This window comes from Hemicordylus capensis, chromosome 2, assembly GCF_027244095.1.
Source record: "Hemicordylus capensis ecotype Gifberg chromosome 2, rHemCap1.1.pri, whole genome shotgun sequence".
Lineage (NCBI taxonomy): Eukaryota > Metazoa > Chordata > Lepidosauria > Squamata > Cordylidae > Hemicordylus > Hemicordylus capensis.
In genome coordinates this window covers 122,462,665-122,478,941 of record NC_069658.1, presented here as the reverse complement: position 1 = coordinate 122,478,941, position 16,277 = coordinate 122,462,665, and the positions used below count along the sequence as shown (strand labels likewise).

The 16,277-nt window shown below is 43.5% G+C and overlaps 1 protein-coding gene across 4 annotated transcripts in view; it reads left to right on the top strand.

Annotated features, from left to right (window-relative positions):
• Nucleotides 1–16,277, top strand: part of HACD4 (3-hydroxyacyl-CoA dehydratase 4) — a 31,885-nt gene that overhangs the window by 12,752 nt on the left and 2,856 nt on the right. For all 4 annotated transcript variants that reach the window (XM_053288071.1, XM_053288070.1, XM_053288068.1 and 1 more), the window contains exons 4-6: nt 7,916–8,028; nt 12,282–12,388; nt 14,132–14,263. In XM_053288071.1, the coding sequence (XP_053144046.1) occupies nt 7,916–8,028; nt 12,282–12,388; nt 14,132–14,263 (352 nt within the window). The remainder of the gene's footprint in view (nt 1–7,915; nt 8,029–12,281; nt 12,389–14,131; nt 14,264–16,277) is intronic.

Here is a 16,277-nt window from a genome sequence, read left to right as displayed (position 1 = left end):
TATCATAAGGACCAGTTCTTCTTATACAAACTTTCTTGAGCATTCCATTCAAAACAGAGGCCCTGTGAATAGTGCCCTCCCCTCAGGAGTCGTGGTAGTTGGCAACACGAGGCAGGGCCTTCTTGTCCACAGTGCTTAGGTTGTGGAATGCCGACTCCAAATAAGTTTGTATGTTCACCTTATTGTTGACTTCCTGATATGGAACCAAGCCTTGACTTGTTAGGAAGGTTTTTGAGCTTTAAAGCTCAAATATCATTTAAAGCAGACTGTGGAATTCCTTTCTGCTACTTATTACTTGTTTCTTATTTCTACTTTTCTAAGAAACTGAGACTATCGATTTTTTTTGCTTCTCTGACCATTTTTGTGTTGACTTATTTGTTTTATTTTGATAACTGTTGGTGATAGTTTGAAATGTTGCCATAAGCTGCCTTGAGAATTATCCTATGGACAGGCAGGGTACATATGTTTTGATGAGATAAATTAATAATAATAATAATAATAATAATAATAATAATAATTAATTAGCTTCCAGTTGAGCAGAAAGGAAATTGCCCGAACACCAGAGGCACAAAAGACCAGCTGCTGATTGACAAAATGATTTTAGAAAATTGCAAGAGAAGAAAAACAAATCTAAGTGTTGCATGGATTGACTACAAGAAAGCCTTCCATTCATTGCCTCAAACATGGATACTAAAATATTTAGAAACAACTGGTGTCAGCAAAAACATTCAGATATTTATTTTTTTAAAAGCAATGAGCATGTCGAGTACACAGTTAACAATCAATGGTGAGACACTTGGACAGGTTAGCATTAGAAGAGGCATTTTCCAAGGGGACTCACTATCCCCTCGGATATTTTGTAATCGCCATGTTGTTTGAAATCGCCATGACCCCACTTTCACAAATACTAAACAAAACAGGCCTCGGATACCAAACATCTAAAACATCAAGTAAAATCAACCATCTGCTGTACATGGACGATCTGAAGTTGTATGGAAAGTCCCAGTCAGAAATCGAATCACTGCTAAACACTGTCCATATATTCAGTAGTGATATAGCAATGGAGTTTGGACTAGACAAGTGTGCTGCATTAATAATGAACAGAGGAAAAATAACAAAAATAGAAGGAACAGAACTGCCCAATGGAAGCAACATCAAGAACCTGGAAGAGAAAGAACATTACAAATACTTGGGCATTCTCCAGGCTGATAACATTGCACACACTGAAGTGAAAAGAAAAATGGGAAGTGAATACATCAGGAGAGTTAGAAAAATCCTCAGGTCCAAACTCAATGGCGGGAACACCATACAAGCCATCAACGCCTGGGCTATACCTGTTATCAGATACACTGCAGGAATAATAGACTGGACCCAGGCAGAGCTAGAGACGCTAGATCGTAAGACCAGGAAAATCATGACCATCAATCATGCTCTGCACCCCCGCAGTGATGTAGATAGGCTCTACCTCCCTCGCAGCTCAGGTGGAAGAGGAATGCTCCAAGTCCATCAAACAGTAGAGGAGGAGAAAAGAGGCCTTGAAGAATATACCAAGGACAGTGAAGAAGATGCACTTCAAATGGTCAATAACGCGAAACTATTCAACACCAATGAAACAAAGCAGGCCTACAAGAAAGAACAAGTCAAGAACCGAGCAGAAAAATGGAAAAATAAGCCCCTGCATGGTCAATATTTGCACAATATAAGTGGAAAATCAGACATCAGCAAGACCTGGCAATGGCTTAAGAATGGCAACTTGAAGAAAGAAACAGAGGATTTAATACTGGCTGCACAAGAACAGGCACTAAGAACAAATGCAATAAGCGCAAAAGTAGAAAAGTCAACAACAAACAGCAAGCGCCGCCTTTGTAAAGAAGCAGATGAAACAGTGGACCACCTAATCAGCTGATGTAAAAAGATTGCACAGACTGACTACAAACAAAGGCATGACAAGGTAGCAGGGATGATACACTGGAAAATCTGCAAAAAATACAAGCTACCTGTAGCCAAAAATTGGTGGGACCATAAAATTGAAAAAGTTGTCGCAAATGAAGATGCAAAAATATTATGGGACTTCCAACGACAAACATACAAACATCTGCCACACAATACACCAGATATAACTGTAGTTGAGAAGAAAGAAAAACAAGTTAAAATAATCGACATAGAAAACACCAGAGGATAGCAGAATATAAGAAAAAGGAATAGAAAAAATCACAAAATACAAAGATCTACAAACTGAAATTGAAAGGCTGTGGCAGAAAAAGACCAAAATAATCCCAGTGGTAATTGGTGTCCTAGGTGCAATTCCCAAACAACTTGAAGAGCACCTCAACACCATAGGGGCCACAGAAATCACCATCAGCCAATTACAAAAAGCAGTTTTACTTGGAACAGTCTATATTCTGCGACAATATCTATCACAACAGCAACAACATTGATAATAAAATTCAGCCATCCCAGGTCCTTGGGAAGGACTCAATGTCTGGATAAAACAAACCAGTCAATAACACCTTTCTGACTGTTTAAATAAATTAATAATAATTAAAAAAGTAATATTAGCCAGAAATTGCAGAGTTTGGGGTAATATTGAAGGATATCAAACTACCAGTAATTTAATTTAATTTTTTACCAGGGGAATTGTGGATTTCGGTTTTTCATTTGGATTGCCCTGGAAACCAAAATTTCTGATGCTCTGTAATTTGGTTCAGAGTAGTAGTGGTGGGGTTTTCCCTGTACAAGTGTCCTTTTTGTTTCTTCCTTTGTTTCTCTCTCACTCCCTTTGTCTGGGTGGATTATACAGAGTCTGGGTTTCATTTTTCAGAGGGAGAGAGAGAGAGAGTGGGGAGGAGGAGAAGAATGCTTTTCTGTTTGGAGCAGAACACTAGTGCATCTGCAATCTCTTAGGCTGGGAGTGATTCGGAAATGGACTGTGTATTTTGTCTTAAATTGATTTAAGTCCTGCTGTTTCTTTCAGTGGCTTCAAGCCACAACTTGGTTGTGCAGAGACCCAAACAGCTGTCTTGAGAGTGGGTGGCTGTTGTATGCGGCTGAGGAAATTCCCCTTTGATCTTCAAGAATGAGAGCATGAATGAAAAATGAAACCTTTGTGTTTATGTTGTGTAAAATGACTACATGGACTTCCAATTTCTGGTTTCTCTTTCAAAGAGAGAAAAAACAGACTTATAGACCAAAATTTATTTTTGACTAAAGAGATTAGCAAATATTTGGTATGTTCATAGTGAAATTTAAAAGCAAAGGCAAGGGAGTAGAGGAAAACTTCATAAATTATATTCTTCCATTGCTTTAAATATAGCAAAACCTATTTGCTCTACTTTCAGAAGGTTTGCTTTTGAAGCAAGAAGCTCAAAATTGGTTTCAGCCCATAATTTTGACGTGACCATGGTCTAAATCAGAGTTTGAAGTGAGGAAGATTGCTCTTGACTAGGAATTCCCTTCTGATGCTTTTGTCAGATTGAGAGAAGACAGCAAGAACATGAAATGCTTGTGTGTGGGACAGGAGGAAGTAATATTTTCACTATATTTGAAGTTACTATGGACGCAGTTCTCAAAATTGCTAGGGCTGACCTATGCTCCAGTTCCTAGGATTCCAAAGATAATGGTCAGGTAGGCCTTAGGCCCTTCACACAGTACAGAATGCCCAAGGTAAAGATACCGGTGTTGTTCTGTGCATGCTAATACCAGACATGTTTTTTTAATACACATATTTATTTGCCTATGCATTAAGATTCTGATAGAATACACATTTTACCCATGCATTAAAGATATGGCTAGCACATCTGGGAGGCACAACTGGTGACGCCTTGAGGGTGTTCTGGTTATCTGCACTGCATCACCAGTTGTGCTCAGTCCTCCTGCATGAGTAAAACCATGTGCATGGAGAAACAGATCAATAGCTCTCAGCTTGTTTCATTACCATTATATAGTAAGTACTAATATTAAGATTTTTAGATTGTGAGCCCTTTGGGGACAGGGAGCCATCTTATTTATTTATTATTTCTCTGTGTAAACCGCCCTGAGCCATTTTTGGAAGGATTAATTAATTAATGGCTTTCATCTTTGGAAATTCTCTTGGTGATTGTCTTTATTTAGCTGGGGAGGGGGGAGTAACTGGCCCTATCCACCCCCCAGCACAGTACCTCCAGTGTTGCTGGTGTCTGTATTATGTTTATGTTTCTTTTTAGATAGTGAGCCCTTTGGGGACATGGATCCATCTTTATTCATTCATTCATTCATTCATTCATTCTCTATGTAAACTGCTTTGGAAACTTTAGTCTAAAAGTGGTATATAAATATTTGTTGTTGTTGGAAGAAAGCAAGTCGCAACTCTGCTCTTGTTTTCCATGCACAGCAGGATCCCCTAAAGGACACACACAGAACCGTGATTGTTCCCATGGATCACTTTTCCTGCAGGCAGCAACAATTGTTAGATTTGAGCAAGTATAAAAGAGAGGACAGTAACCCAAGGGCAATAAGTGATAATGAGTAAGAGGTGATGTTAAAACACAATAGGATTCTCTTGCGTGTTGTGCAGCTGATTCAAGAGGCCTGTTCTGAACAAGCAACCTGCAAACTAGAGTATGTCCAGTTGTTTAGACAAACCCTAAGGCTCAGGGTCATGTTAGCTGCTCCATGAGGAACTTATAGAGTACTATAAAGAGCTTTAGACTCTCATGAATTTAAATCTTTCCTTTTAATGTTTGGTCAGCTCAAAGCTTTATTTCACTTAGATTTGTTTTTCTACCATACAATCCCAAAATCTCAGGACAGGTTGCATTGCTGGTGGATATGGGGCAGGGATGGCTGAAAGCACTTTCTAGCCACCACCACTGAATAATGTAGGCTGATGATGCCATTGGTCTGTTCCTCTGACTAGATTGAATTAATCACCCTCTAGCAATGGCACTGGCACCATGCAGCTCCTGCCAGTTTCCTGCCTCTGCCTCATGATAAAAGCCTCTGCCTCACATTATCCTGTGGTAAAAGCCCAGACCCCTACCCAGGGGGGCAGCTTGCCAGTGAGGCAAGGTGAGGTGACAGCCTCAGGCGGTGCCTGCGCCTTGGAATAGCAAATGTGAGGATTCTGACCCACCTCCCATTGCCTGTGAATAGCACCTCAGCTGCCTTGCCACTGCTGCCTGTTGCCAAGGCATCAGGGCACACACCGCCCACCTACATTTCCTGGCTAGCAATCCTCCTTCACTATCCTCCTTGATGGGTTCCTAGAGAATGAAAACCAGGGGCGTAACTATAATAGGGCAAGGGGAGACAGTTGTCTCCCCCAGCCGCGCACCCGCCTGGGCTTCCTTCAGTTGTATTCATCTTCCGAAATTGATGTGAGTGTTAAGACCTGGAGCTACCAGAACAGCATGTCTTTCTCTAGTACCATTACATGACTTGCATCATCCACAATTTACAAAATTTACCATATAAATTTTACTTTGGGGGGGGCATTTTAAAATTTGTCTCTGGGCCCACTCCAACCTTGCTACGCCCCTGATGAAAACCATCCAAGTGACTAGCAAAACACTTGCTAGCTGGGGAATGCAGGCAGTGGGGCAGTGTGAGCCACAGTGTCAGCCACACCTCCTGATGGCATCATGATGTATTGGCATCAGGGGTGTGGCTGGTGGTGTCAGAGCATCACCTCAGCTGGTGAGCTGGCACTGCTCCTGCCCTACTTTGGTTGCCATTCAGTGGCAACGTTTTAGACCCAGCACACACAGGAAGGCTTCCACTAGAAGGCTGCACAATGTCTCTACCTTATCTCCTCCTCACAACCATGTGAGGTAGGTTGAGCTGAGACAGCTGAACCACACTAGCTCAAAGTTTTTAGGATGGCAGAGAGTTTCTGTTAAAAAGTTTGGGACAAACTCTATTCACCAAAGCGAAAAATGCCACCTCTTCCAAGGTGGTAAAGAACCCAGTTGGGTTGAGTGGCGACCTCCATTATATAGAAGAATTTTGTCTTCAGGAAATGGGCTATATTTGTTTCCATCAAATAAAGCCATCTGACAGAGGAAATCCTGTCCTCCAGTAAAATGTTGAATGATAAACTGACATGTCAGTTTCTCACTTTGGTTAACAGACATGTGGTTATGGCTACAGTGGCTTGTTAAAATTTTACTTGATCAAGTCGAGCAAAACTACCATGCAGGTTTAATGGAACACGAACTTCCTTTTCTGGTTGCAGAAAAAGGAAAACAGGCCGGAGGCCTTAACCCCCAAAGCCACTCCCTTTCTGTCCTTGAGCTTTCTTTTCATGACACTGGAGACAATCTTGTGATACGCTTCCCATAAAATAGCTTCATGAAGGCCGTCAAGAAAGGGAAATGTCTTCAAAGGGCTCACAATCTTCAAAACAAATAAAAAACAAAGACCCCCCCTCCCCCGCAAGAAACCAGAAACATAAATGAAGCACAAACAAGAGTCACAGGAGGGATGCTATGCTGGACTGAACAGAGACAATTGCTCTCTCCCTACAAAATATAAGTGACAGCTCTCTTCTATTGAGTGCAGTGTGGAGAGCAGTGGTCCTTATTCAGGCAAACACATACACACTTTCAGTCTGCTGCCCTTCATATATCAGTAAGTAAATTCAGAGATTAAGCAGACAGGGATCAACAGATGTGAAGCAATCTATCCTTCCCTCCTTGATAGTAGTGGCCAACAGTGAAGGCCACTGATGGTTCTGCTTCTCCCACCTTCCTTGGAAACCATACAGCATTTTACAGGGTGGCCTCAGTTTATAAACTAGATGTTTCTGTTCAGCAGATTTCCATATTATAGCCACAATTCACCAAATTAGAGATCAAGCGGTGGTGGCTGGTGATGGTGGCGAGAGTGGGGCAGTGAGAGGTACCTTTAAGAAATGATCACCAGTGGTACCGCCCGTAGCAGCGCCCCACCTGGCATTCCACGTGGTGGCTGCCACAGCTCTGGCACTCACCTGGGCTCTGTGCATGTGCAGAGGTCATTTAAATGGTCAGCAGAGTGTTGCTGAGGCCAGTTGAGTGCTGGCGCTGTGGCAGCGGCCGTGTGGGATGCCAGGCAGGCCGCCACTGCTTGCAGCAGAATGCAAGTGCCGGCGCCACCACCAGTGGCCACTTTTTAAAGGTACATCTCGCCTACCCCCCCAGCACCCCCCTCACCCTCCTTGATAAATTAACTCTCATTTGGTGAATTGTAGCTACAATATGGAAGTCTGCTGAGCCAAAACATCTAATTTATAAACTGAGGCTGCCCAGTAAAATGCTGTATGGTTTCCAAGGAAGGTGGGAGAAGCAGAACCACATTGGCCAACCTTTTGTGGAGGATAGGTCTGTTCGTGGTTGCTAGTCTTGATGGCTGTAGGCTACCTCCAGATGCAGGATGCCTCTGAATAGCAGTTGCGGAGGAGCAATAGCAGGAAAGGGGGCATGGCTTCATATCCTACATGTGGGCTTCCCAGGGGCATCTGGCCAACCACCATGGGAAAGAGGATGCTGGACTAGGTAGGCCTGGGACAGCAAGGCTCTTCTTATGTTCTTATATTAAAAATCAGACTGTCGGGGGAGGGGGAGGGTGTACTTCCATCATTTCAGTAGAACATCTTACTATTAATGTATGAACTGTCCCTCAGCACAAATTAAAATAGTATCTCCCACATTTAGTGCTCAAATTACAAAAGGTACCCATTTACCTTTTTCTATGGCTCCCTGGGCTACTGTTGTTAGGCTATGGGGTGTGTGTGATTTGGCTACAGTTAGGAAGAGGAAGAGTACACTTATGGATTTGATTAAAGGCCCCCTATCTTTCCCCTTCCACAATTTGAGCACTGCCCACATTCACTTCTCAGACACAGACCAGAGGTAAGCCATTTAGACAGAAAGCAATCATCACTCTTTCTTTTTTCCAGATCACAGAAAGAATTATCACCTTATTTGTTGTGATTGCCAGTCAAGAAGAAGTTCAAGGGAAATACATTGTGTGCATCTTATTTTTCCTTTGGAGCTTTATTGATGTAGTCAGGTAAGGAATTAATTTTGTTTGCTTAAAAACCTAAACAAAAGAGTTGCTTTATGACACTGCTATCTACAAGCCGCAGGCTATCCAGTTTTGTTATCTGGTGGGCTTCCCAGAAGAAGTGACATAGGAGATAAGCTAAGAATATGCATTCTCTTATCTGTTAACATTCCCTACCTATTTAACCTTGGTGACTGTAGTCCAAGTCCACATACCACTTAGGCTTTTTTAATACAGTATTACAAAACAAGCGGAGAGTCTGAAATGTTTGCCTGGTACCCAGACACAATGTCAATAGACTAGTTGCTTTAGTTGCAACTCTTAAACTGGTTGTTTAAGAATCAGCACGGAGAGAAGAGAATATATGGCCTATTAGCCAAACATATGATCCAACTGGTTTCTCAAGGCTCATTCAAAATATCTGAGTAATCCAAATCAAACAAGCAGAGCTGGGACTTTTACACACATGGCTTTTAGCTTGCATCTCCTCCGGAACAGAGAGTGCGCATTTACACATTGGCCAGATTTGTGCCCAAGTCTGTGTGAGTTATTGGGAAACTTCCCACACGGTTCTGGTTTTCCCTGAATTCAGGATGGGCACTTTAGCTTAGCCCAAATATGTCCGAGGTAAAAAAAATCCTCTATTTGCAGCAGCTTTTTTTTGAATAAGCTGAGGTTTCATATATACCCCGATGCTTCTCCTGCGATGTGTGGAGAGAGGCTATTACCAATAACTTGGCTTTTTTCAAAGTTTGTACTTTCATCTATAATAATAATTTTTAAAAAGCAAACATTTGCTGAGTGAATTTCTGGAACATCATCTGTCAGCTGAGAGGTGGTGCTGTCTTTGCGGAACTCTTTCTTTCTAGTATTCCCTTTCTTGTGATTTTTTAAAATGCTCCCTGTATGGATGAGATGATGCAGTGAGGAAAGGGCATTGGTTATTGAAAAAGATCCCGAGCCTGCTCTTTGATGGCTCTCTTACATACACGGCATGCTTGGAAAGAAGCAGGGAGGCCATTCTCCTCTTTCCCCCCCATCCCCACTTTTTAACTGTATTGGCACTGGATGCTGCAAGCCTTCCATTAAATGCATAAGCAGGAATGCATGAATGCCCACTAAAGAGCTGCCACAGGTGAAACACTGGCAGCTCTGTGCAATTCTCAGCATGCTGGTGACAGGGTTACTGCCGGTATCTTGCTAAGAAGCAATCCCCTGTTGCTCACTCGCCGTCCTTCCACAAGCACCATCAAAAGAAAAAGGGAAAACTCAGTTTAAAGTGTTGGAAATGGAGTTCTAGTGCATTGACCCTTTGCAACAACTATCCTAACGTCCCCTAGGGCATTGGGCATTTAGTGAGGATCTCTTTACTGTCCCTGCTTGTCTCTGTTCTATGACCCCTGCCTTGACTCCTCTGGTACTTCTTGTAGTGAATCAGGCCTCTTCCTTTCCTCTTAGTGAGAAGATGGAAACATCTCTCTCTCCCCCTACCTATTCATTATGTAGCCTTTAGATAGGATTAGGTCTATCTCCAATGTACTTTACCAATAAACCAATTTAGTTTAGACTCTACAATGGTCTCCATGTGTATTCCTTAAATAGCTGCAACAATTAAACTCTGCACTCTGTAACTGGAGTGGTTCCTTGGCACTTTGCTAAATTATCACAAACCCCAACAAAAAAGAGGCAGGCGTCATGAGCAGAAATCAACAGTTAAGGGCAGAAGAGGGGGACAGACTGGTGATTCTTTTTTTTTTTTAATTAAGTACAAATGGGGGAAATAATGCCAGCAAGAGAGAACCCTCTTTTTCTTCTCTTGCCCAGTTTAGACTGGAAAGGAAGATGAAGCAAAATAAAGAGAGCCTTGATAACGGAGTGATTCTGAGTAATCTTGAGCCTCACTGCTTTTTGGAGCATGCCTGTGTTCTGGAAGTGCTTTATTAGAGCAGAAACATGTTGTTGAGGGTCAAGCAATGTGAGGGAAGCTGATAGAGAGGAGAGCTGGTTTTGTGGTAGCAAGCATGACTTGTCCCCTTAGCTATGCAGGATCCACCCTGGTTGCATATGAATGGAAGACTAGAAGTTTGAGCACTGTAAGTTATTGTCCTCAGGGGACAGAGCCACTCTGGGAAGAGCAGAAGGTTTCAAGTTCCCTCCCTGGCTTCTCCAAGATAGGGCTGAGAGAGATTCCTGCCTGCAACCTTGTAGAAGCCGCTGCCAGTCTGTGAAGACAATACTGAGCTAGATGGACCAATGGTCTGACTCAGTATATGGCAGCTTCCTGTGTTTCCACTGGAACAGAACACTTGCAGAACATGGCTGAACTCTGGAAAGTCTTTGTACTCTTGCACGCGTCAGGGAGAGTCCACAGCAACACGGGAGCTAGCGTTATGCTGCTGAATGTTAGGAATGCACACAATATGTTGCTTCAGATGTTGTCCAGCAGAGGTGTTCTTACCCTTGGGCTTCCGGGTGAAAGTCCAGAGCCTGCAAACCCACTAGGGGCCCCTAAATACTCTTTTGTCTGTCCCGGGTGGTGTGGTCACCACGCTGCCGGCTCACACTGCGCTGGGGAGCCAAGTGTGACTGTGCCCCTGCGCCAGGCAGCTGTGCATGACCTCTGAGGGCATCATGAAAGACAGAGCGGGGAGTGAGGGGAAATATGAGGAATGGGAATATGTGAAGTGGTGTGTCGAAATGTTTCTGCCAGTGCGTATTTGCATACATATCCCTGTTGTATTAGGGGTGTGCAATTCAGATTTTCGGGTGATTCGGCTCGGACCCGAACCGAATCACCCCTGTTCTGTTTTGTGCCCGAATCTGGGTCACCCGAATCACCCTTGATTCGGTTCGGATTCGGATTTAATCCGAATCTGAATTGATTCGGGGGGGTAAAAAGGGGCCCAGGGGCAAAATTTTGGGGTGGGGTGGTAGTGCCCAATGGGTAGAGTCTACCACCCCAATTTCAGGGGGATTGGGCAAAGTCCTGATTTTTGGTGAATTTTTGAATTTTTAGTGACTTTGGGGCAGTTTGGGGGCATAGCATGGGATCTGGGCAAAAGGAGTGGGGTGGGGTGGTAGTGCCTAATGGGTGCAGGCTACAACCCCAATTTCAGGGGGATTGGGCAAAGGGCTGATTTTTGGTAAATTTCTGAAATTTTCATGTCTTTGGGGCAGATTGGGGCAGAAAGTGGGGCCTGGGGCAGAATTTGGGGTGGGGTGATAGTGCCTAATGGGTGGAGGCTACCACCCCAATTTCAGGGGGTTTGGACAAAGGGGTGATTTTTTGAGAATTTTTGAAGTTTTAGTGACTTCGGGGCAGTTTGGTGGCACAAAGTGGATCTGCCCCAAAAGAGTGGGGTGGGGTGGTAGTGCACTAGGCACTACCACCCCACCCCACTATTCTGCCCCAGGCCCCACTTTCTGCCCCAATCTGCCCCAAAGACATGAAAATTTCAGAAATTTACCAAAAATCAGCCCTTTGCCCAATCCCCCTGAAATTGGGGTGGTAGCCTGCACCCATTAGGCACTACCACCCCACCCCACTCCTTTTGCCCAGATGCCATGCTATGCCCCCAAACTGCCCCAAAGTCACTAAAACTTCAAAAAATCGCCAAAAATCAACCATGAACCGAATCACGCGAATTTTTCGGGTCCGAAATTCGGGTGATTCGGCTCGTGCCCAAAAAATATCGGGGGACATCGGGGGTGATTCGGTTCAGCCCCGAATCACCCGAAATTGTTCATTTCGGGCACAGATTGTTCTGGGCCCGAAATTTTTTGCACATCCCTATGTTGTATATTCTTACATTCTTGTGAGTTCAGTTGCTGTTGGTGCCCTCAAGAACCTACGAGTTAAAAATACTGCGTGTGTCTTGGTGTGTGTGTGTTTAGGGGGATGATGCTTAACTTGCAGCCGGAGTGGGGGCGGGGCAGGCTGGGCTCCAAAGGCCTTTAGGTCCAGGCTCCAAAATTACCTAAGTGTCTATAGGAAAGCTTAATAAGCCATATATTGGATTAGACAAATGGGGTTAAAAAAAAGAAAAGAAACAAACACACTCCCAAGTCACAATTTAAACAACATTAAAAACCTAGATCTAGTTCCTGGGTTCTCAGCCTAACTCAGATTGTGGAGGAAGTCAGTGCAAATTCCTCTGAAGGTATGCACATATGAGTAGAGTTTGGCATATATTACATATTTGGTTTATTCAGCTCTGAAAGCCACACTCATCTCACCATCTTTCCACTTTTCATTCTAGATACACTTATGGTATGTTAGGAGCAACGGGGATATACTTTAGAGGACTGACATGGCTACATTATACACTGTGGATTCCTTTATATCCTCTGTCAGTGTTGGCTCAAGGTAAAGGGAGAGGGATTGTACGTGAGGAAGACATTCTCATGCCTTCCAAATCTTAAGCCATTTGGCTGTTTTACTGCTTTGCTGAAACGGAATTCTAGGGTTTTTTTGTTTATTTGCAGTGATGATTCATACGCTTTTCATGCCACCCAAGAAACCCTTTCTGTTCCAGTTGTGTAACAGAAACATGGCTCTCCTCCCATGAACATATGTATGGACGGTGCTTTAGAGAATCCAAAGCCAAATAATAAATAAAGCTACCACCTCGAATCTGCGTGGAGGCAGCTGCTCCTGTCTCCACACAGTACTTGCCTGCTCCAGTGTGTGTGAAGGCCTCCTTGACAGGAAACAGAGCCCTGATGGGTTCTGAGACCATCTGTTCTAAGGCACAGTCATTTAGCAGGTCTAGAAATTTGGCCCCTGTCAATCTGCGAACGCAAATTTGCCCAGTCTGTCTGAGGGTAATTTAAGTCCCCCATTATTACAGCTCTGTCCCTGCTGGACTATGTTCCTCTGAGTGAAGCAGGAAAATTAATTGGGTGGATGTGGGGGGAACATACCTTTTTGCTTCTGTTTCTCTGATGTAAGTTAATGTGGCTAGTGGGGTGGGGGGCCGGCAGTTATGGCATTCATGAGCTAGATGGGCAGTAACAACCCCCAAGGAAGTCCTGCTTGCTAACTATATAACTTGCAATATTATAACCACTCTGGAGTGGCTTAGTAGAAAGGTTTGAAACAGCACACGATGAGTGGATTCTCTGGTGTTACTTCATTTTTTGTCATGACCACCACCAACAATAATTATTGTTATTATTTATATGATTTCTGTACTGCCCTTCCAAAAATGGCTCAGGGTGATTTACACAGAGAAATAATAAATAAATAAGATGGCTAGACAAAATTCTCCAAATTCAACACACACACAAATGTGCTTCTGCCATATACATTTTGAGAGTTTTCTGCCCAGCCATTCTGGGATTCTATCATGGGGTGCAAAGAACGAGGACTACTAACATAGCATAAAAACAGCACTGTTGGATCTAATCCAGCATACTGTTTCCCAAAGTGGCCCACCAGATGCCTCTGGGAAGCCCACACGCAAAGGATAAAGGCACACTTTCTCTTGCTGCTGCCACTGGTATCCAGAGGCACCTTGCCTCTGAGCCTGGATGTAGCCTATAGCCATCAGACTAGCAGCCATGGATAGACCTGTCCTCTAGGGGCAATTCTGGGCATGTTTATTTTTAGAAAGGTTTTTTTTTAACAGCTTGCATTTTTATCACAAAACAATAAAACTGCATGAAAATGCAAACACAAATGCAAAGTGGCATTGTGTATTGGGGTGTGGCTATGAGGACTATCATGGAGAGCACTTGCACTTCTGAATTTTGCAAACATCACTGTTCAAATAAATCATCTTCAGTTATAAATAACTGGAGATGAATGTATTATTTGTTTGAAGCACAAATTATTTTGTAGTTATGCCGCAATCTACCCAAAATGACAGAGTACCTGCATTGTTAAATTGATGTCTCTAGTTACAGTTGATGCTTGACAAACAGTTCTGTGCAATACCAGTGCTTGTATTCTCTTGTGCTTGTAGACACTGGTCTATTAGCAGACTGCACCTGAACTATGTTAGTTATGTATATCTAATTTAACAGTATTTTAGCTGGCCTAAGATCTTTAATTTTGTTCTCTCTGAATTTTTCTCTTCTAACTCAGATTTATTTAAAATTTCCCCAGCCTTTGTCATATATCAATCACTGCCTCTCTTTGAAACCTCTGGCACTTATTCTGCACAGCTGCCATTTCCAGTTGCCATACCTGTCTACTTCCCCTATGTACTAAAAATATATATGGCAATATTGTTTGGAGGTAAGATTTGTTGATTTTGATTTCTTAGCAAATGCAGCCTAGAGGAGGCACTACTGAGTCTGGCAGCCAGAGGGATTACTGTCCAGGCTCCTACTAGGGAGCACATTGTCCACTAGGGAGCACTCCCACATAGTGTTCATAGGCTGGCACTATCAACTGCATGCCCTCATTCTGCAGGTTCACATGCCCTCCTCCATTTTCATCCCACCAGCTGAAATTAGGGGTGTGCGTGAATGGTTGGGCATGGAACTGGTTTGCCTTGAACTGGGCCAGTTCGCCGGTCAAATCGTGGACCGAACCAGGGGCGGTTGGGGCCACAATTGAACCAAACCAGGCCTGGGTATGGCAGATCAGTTCCGTGTCGAATGGGCGACGGCAACAAGAGAGACAGTTAAAAGGCTCTTTTATCTCCAAGAACACCGCCTGCCCCACTGCTCGCTACCCCCACCCGGCACAGCCCACTGAGCAGGCAGCTTGGTAAAAGAAGCAGGAGTGAGCACGCCGTCATTATGGGGTGGGCTGGGAGAGGGGAGCGGCCGTGCAGGCAACATGCTTGGAGGCAAGAGGGCCTTTCAACTGTCTCTCTTGCTGTCCACCACCACCACCGCCCCTTCACAGAGCCAGGATTTCCCACCTCCTTATACTTGTAAAGGGGAATCCTCACCGGATTCGGATTCAAACTGAACCATGTTTTTTGGTTTGTACACACCCCTAATTGAAATTTCAGTATTCAGTGACATCCATAGATCCTTTGAACAGGATCTGTGCTGAACTAGGTTCTAGCACCAACATATGGGCTCTGAGACAGGTAGGTGTCCGGGAGTGGGGGGGATGGAGGACAAACAGACCAGATTTAAATAGGTCTATAGCTCTATTCACATGTTCTGCTCTACAAACATGCAGTCTGTGTAGTGTATATATGTACAGATCCATATGCATAAACAGTTATTTACACATGTTCCATGCATGTACAATATTTTAATATGCACCCTGCAACTAAGAGTACCTGTACCCATATTCAGTTTTCAAATGCATGCATGTACCATGAACACCAAAATATTATGTGTGTACACCTAATGGTGCAGTGGGGAAGTAACATGCCTAGGGAGCAAGAGCTTTACCAGTTCAAATCCCCACTAATATGTTTCCTAGACTATGGGAAACACCTACATTGGGCAGCAGCAATATAAGATGATGCTGAAAGGCATCATCTCATACTGCACAGAAGGAGGCAGCAATGGCAAACCCCTCCTGTATTCTACCAAAGAAAACCAGGTGGCTCTGTTGTTGTCAGGAGTCAACACCAACTCGATGGCACAACTTTACAGGGAACTGTATGCACGTACAGTGTAATATTTGAACAGGCCTTATAACATGAATGTATAGCCTACTTTGGCAGTAATATACACTTGATTCAGTCCAAATTAAGCGAAGTCCAGCAGCTCTACCCTTGCTTACTTATAGATATCTAGAGAAAACTGTCCTGTTTTGGCAAGCTCTCTCAGCAATGTAATACACATTATTTTATTTCAATTTACTGCTGATTTATTGCTTGATGGTTTTAAATTGTATTATATTGTCCTTGTTTTATTGCATATCACTTTTTTAACAATGAAAAGTGGCCTAGACGTTTTATAAGGAAAGATGCATGTGTGTCAGTGCCACGGAAACATCTTAGAGTCACAAGTGAAAATGTTATGTTTAGAGTTACCCTATTTGAGCCTATTTATCTAATGTTTATAAACTCAAATGCTATCAGTGGAGAACTACATTTTAAAAAACCACTACTTCAAACATAAGATGTTTTAATGTGGACTGCTGCAGCTGATGAGTTGTGATTGCATTTAAGGAAGTATGAGCAACAGGGCTGCACGACTTCAGACCTTCTGCAGACGTTGGACAACTCCCCACATCCCCCCTGACTATTGGCTACTGTGGCTGGGGATACTGGGAGTTGTAGTCTAACAACAGCTGGGAGGCCAAGTTGGGCAGCCCTTGTGTATAGCATTGGGAA